The 5,022-nt window shown below is 33.0% G+C and overlaps 1 protein-coding gene across 2 annotated transcripts; it reads right to left on the bottom strand.

The window, feature by feature from the left end:
* Nucleotides 1–600: 600 nt before the first annotated feature.
* On the bottom strand, nt 601–4,009 carry LOC107477279 (porphobilinogen deaminase, chloroplastic). 2 transcript variants are annotated; one of them, XM_016097266.3, is made up of 5 exons: nt 3,796–4,009; nt 2,908–3,313; nt 1,496–1,702; nt 1,124–1,301; nt 601–989 (listed from the first exon to the last, which is right to left on the bottom strand). In XM_016097266.3, the coding sequence occupies exons 1-5, from the start codon at nt 3,957–3,959 to the stop codon at nt 877–879; spliced, it is 1,068 nt and encodes a 355-aa protein (XP_015952752.1). In that variant the 5' UTR covers nt 3,960–4,009; the 3' UTR covers nt 601–876. The 2 variants fall into 2 exon arrangements, with proteins under 2 accessions (XP_015952752.1, XP_015952753.1); XM_016097267.3 differs by having other exon boundaries at nt 2,908–3,318; nt 3,796–3,933.
* Between the last annotated feature and the right edge of the window lie 1,013 nt (nt 4,010–5,022).

The following is a 5,022-nucleotide window of genomic DNA, read 5'->3' as shown; positions in this document are numbered from 1 at the left end:
TAAATTGTAACTTTTTAAAAAAGATATTTTTTAATTTTTCAAGTGTTTTTATTTTTATTATTAAAAATTTGTCAAATATACTAAAAAATAAAAATATATTTTTATTAAAAAATATTTTTTTATCGATTTAATAACACCCTAATAAATATTTAATGACATCCAAACAAACAAAAAACCTCGAAATTTGTTAAGCCGAAAATTTAATCAAATTTGTTAAATTAAATATTCTCGGTCTCGGCTATTAACTTGAATTTTTATCGTATTTTAATGTGTATTTAATTACTTTGATCTTATAAATGCGAGTGAAAATTATTTTGGTTTTGACAACTTAAATAAATAAAAAGTTGATTTTTTTTTTTAAGGATTAGACATTGATATTAGTAAAGACATTTGTTAATCGTATATCATTTTTTCCTTTATTTAATATAATAATTAAGATGTTTAAGAATATCTACAAAAATATCATTTCTCATCAACTTTTATTTATCTTGGAATAGAAATTAAAAAAATGATCATGTCATTCTTATCTTTTATAATGTTATTTTTCACATGATTTTATTGTATTATATTTGTATAAATTTATAGCAAAAAAAAATAATATTATCAAGATAAAAATGACAATATGAATTATTGTAATATTTGATATTCTTGCTTCCACACAATCCTCATTACAAAATTTGGCTTTTTCCAATCTCGTGAAAATACACAAGACACAAGTCACAACACGACCCTCGTTAGAGGCTCACTTCTCAAATCTTTACAACTAAACGGGTCAAATAAATAACCTTAAACCTTGGATGAAGCCACCTTAGAGAAAAGGCTGGCCAATGCAACCTATCTTACCTACACACTCTATAAACCTGTTAATATAGATACCTAACTACTGAAAAAGCCAGGTCCAGCTCTAGAAAGAAGCTCCTCCCCAGCATCCTTACCCATCTTCATCATATCTTCAACAGCATATGCACCAATCCTTGATGTTTCAAGCACTGCCAAAAAAACAGAAGAAAAGATTCAGAATTATGAGCAACCTTCATGAATGGTAATTGGCATTTGACAACTTTCCAAGGTTATAGTAACTAGATGAAGTCAAATTATGTAAATCTTATAGTGATGTTCATACCACGGGTTCCATCTGGTGAAGCAACTAGTCCTCTAAACAAGCAATTTCCATCTTCGTTTCTGCAAGCATAACCTGCTATAGGAGTGCGGCAAGATCCATCTAGAGTCTCAAGGAAGGCTCTTTCACATGAAACTGCTAGCCTTGTTTCTTCATGATTCAGCGAAGCAAGGTATTCGGCCTACATCAGCCAGAAAATTGAAAATATAGGGAGACTTAAAATTAGTAAATCTGCAATTGCATCAAGTACAAAACTTCCATGATCTTACGGCTTAATGTTTCTTGATAGATGATAACATGTATTTATAAAAGAACAAGACATTTTTCGACAAGTTTGATGAGTGGACAGAGCATTCGATATAATGAAACACTCACCATTTTGTCATCGTCACTTCTACAGGCTATTCCGATTGCGCCTTGGGCAACTGCTGGAAGCATGTCATCAATTGATAGGGTTGAAGTCACATTTTCTGTCATATTTAATCGTTTGAGTCCAGCAACTGCCAATAGTGTAGCTTGGACAACACCCTCACTGAGTCTTCTCAGCCTTGTTTGGACATTGCCGCGGAAGTTATCCTGAACCTGAGACAAAAAATTACATGTAAATTAGAAACAAGAAGAATCAATCAGTGGTCTAGAGAACTGACAACAAATGAACCAACAAATAAAAACAATTATATGATATGAAACAGAAAAAGGAATGCCATAAACACCACGGCATCCATACATGTGGAAGACATAGGAAATTGCCAGATACTTAAGAAGAGACAATGAATGCCCATTGAGACCTCAACCATGACATCGTACACTACTAAACCAGTAGCCATTTAAGGTTAAAAACCAATATATGCTTAGTTGAAACATTATGATTCCGTTACATGTTTCGATCAGAAAATTGATGCCGTCCATATAAGAAAATAACTACAGTATGTTCCAACAGTCCCCAATTTTATATTCGTCCCATAGCACAGTGTTTGGGAATTGGGACAGAAAAGCAAAAGGGGACAAAGAGGCTGGCCATGCATCATTAGAAAAGGAGTTAGTTACACAATATGGACAGCTGGCGTGTGATCCGCAAATTGTGGGGCCAAAGAGAAGTGCAACGGAGAGAGCTACTAATAGGAGACTGGAAGGCTACGTTAGCTAGCAGATTCTGGTACATACCTTTTCCCTGACATTCTTCTTCTCTGAGATTCTCATTCCTTTCTCTCATTTCCTTTTCTCATTCTTCTCTATTTTCATAATTCTCCAGGTATATGTGCTGGCAGCAGAGTACTTGAAGCCTCATTCTTCCTCTACCTTGCATAGCTTCCTTCTTTTGCTGTTTCCTTGTTTAATTGCTTTGTTCACTATATTGCTTAGTCTATACTTGTAATTGAGACTGATTTTGGTTCATTTACGTGAAATACACATCACACTTCTCTCTCTTAATTTCCCTTGATAGTTTCACCCTTACACACAGTATGATTTTTAAGCTCGATATCATCTAAACCCCAGATTCATTGCAGTTCAACAAAATCTACCCTTTGGCTATAATCAAAATATCAATTCTTATAAAAAAAATTGAATGCCTCCTATATATGCTTCTCAGTTTAATGCCACCACATCACAAGAAAACAGCAGTGATGATGAATTGGTGATACTAATGCCCAGTCTCTCTCTAAGGAAATGCATGAGAAATCATAATTTTCTGGTTAGAATTATGAGAAAATAAAAGAATGCCCGCCCGTGCAGGGGGACGCCAATGCCAATGAGAAATACTTGAGGATATGATCATGACGACTTACACTAAGAGATGGATATCTATGGAGTATCTGCGACTTTCGTCTGAGTGAAGCAGTACCAACAACACTTCCAGCAGGTAGATCGGCTAGTGAACTTGCACTCAATGATATAAATGCATCTCTTACATCCTCACGTGGAAGGTTGCAAGGCAAAATTGTTTTATCAGGTAAATAAGTAGGAACATCTTTCATTGAGTGGACAGCAATGTCAATGTCGCCGTTTATCAGTGCCTCATCTATTTCTTTGGTAAACAGGCCCTTCCCACCTATGTCTGCAAGCGGTTGTGATAGTATTTTGTCACCAGTTGTCTTAATTACTACAATCTGAATGGCTCCTTCTTCCGCTAGCTCCGGATGTGATGACATGAGTTTGTCTCTGGTCTCATATGCCTGAGCTAGAGCCAGTGGACTGCTCTAAACATAACATAATTATAAACAAAACCCAAATAAACATATAAATTCAAGAACATTTGTAAAAGCATAGTCATTTAGCAAGCCTATGATCCTAATCAGATAAAGAGTACACACAAGTATTTCATAACAAAAGAAAAAGCATGGTGAGACAGATTTACCTTCAAGCCTGAAATTCCCCAAAAGTCTAAACTTGAAAGCATAAAGTCAACTTAATTAAAAGCTACAATGTCCACTATCTCATTTTTTACTTTCTATTAATTTTCTTTCAATGGATGGTGGTGTTGAGTGAAGTGTGGTTTCCGTAGAATCAAAAAGGAAAAAAGAAGCGCAGAATGTAAAGACTTGGTTAAAGCATGAAAGCAGCACAGGGACATTATGGTATCCTTTGTGACATAATCACAAACACCTAATGCTCAATGAGTCTTCATAATGATAACAGATATATAGCAATAGTTGGAAGGAGATCGAAGTGCGTACCTTCCTCTGGTTCCAATTCTGAGGAGTGCGAGGTTGGAGGTGGTCTGGTGAGTGTGTTGGTCAATGGCTACAGAGGCCCTAACGCGAAGCATGGCGGTGCGGCGGCATTTAGAGGTTTTGAGACATGGAAGCGCCAACGCTGATGATGAAAGAAGTGTCTCCATGTCACACAGAGAGAGAGAGAGAGAGAGAGAGAGAGAGAGAGAGTGAAGTGATGCAGTGCATGAAAGCAATGATATGATATGAAAGCAGATAGAAAAAAAAGTTATTGGTGCTTAGAAGTAGCTGGTCCCACATTTCATCCCAATTGGATATCATCTTAGCTCTTCTTTCTCTCACTATTGTGATTTCTGAAAAATTAGAAATGCCACTAAATTTGTAAATAGTCCCTAACATTCATCACTTTTATTATTTTAGTTTATTAAATTTAGTTTTAGATATCATATTAATTTTTAGATTTTTTTAGAATTAAACTTACAAATAAAATGCTGAATTAGTTCTAAATTATCACTTTAAATACAAAATTAAATGACGTTATTTAGTTTTGGCATTTAAATAAGGCAAAATAAAAAACAAAAAAAAATATATAATGTACAAATTATTTTGTCTTCTCTTATAATCTTATTGTCTAACACAGTCAAATTATATTATTTTTGTCTTATTTAAGCATCAAAATAAATAAATATTATTTTACCTTATATCTAGCGTGACAAATTAAAACTAACTCGACATCGTATTTGTTAACTCAACACTGAAAAGATTTAGACTAAATTTTGGAGACTGTTATAATGAATTTAAAAGACTAAAATAATAAAGATAGTAAATCTCATCAGCTACTATAAGAATTTAATTTAAAAATATTAAATTATCAAAGTCTGCTTTTTTTCCTATATTTAAATTAATATTAGTTAAATTTCTATTTTTATTACTAACATTTTTTTTAGCAATTTTTATAATTTTCCTTCGTATATTTTTTAATTAGGAATAAAAGAATTATGTGAAAAAAAAATGTTAAGTGATAAAACATTATATTTATAATAGTAATTGAGGAATAAATAAGAAAAATTATTTTCCTCTCATATCATGGAGGAGTTTGTATTTTATTTTTTAATTCTTATAAAATAGATATAAATTTTACTATTTTTATTATGTTTCTTAAATCGCATGGCAGTGGTTGGCTTAAGAGCAAATCCAGGTTAATAAAAGCTTCAATCGCAGAGAGCTAGA

This window comes from Arachis duranensis, chromosome 3 (genome assembly GCF_000817695.3).
Source record: "Arachis duranensis cultivar V14167 chromosome 3, aradu.V14167.gnm2.J7QH, whole genome shotgun sequence".
Taxonomy (NCBI): Eukaryota; Viridiplantae; Streptophyta; class Magnoliopsida; order Fabales; family Fabaceae; genus Arachis; species Arachis duranensis.
The sequence above is the reverse complement of the archived record's forward strand: the minus strand, read 5'-3'. Positions and strand labels throughout refer to the sequence as shown.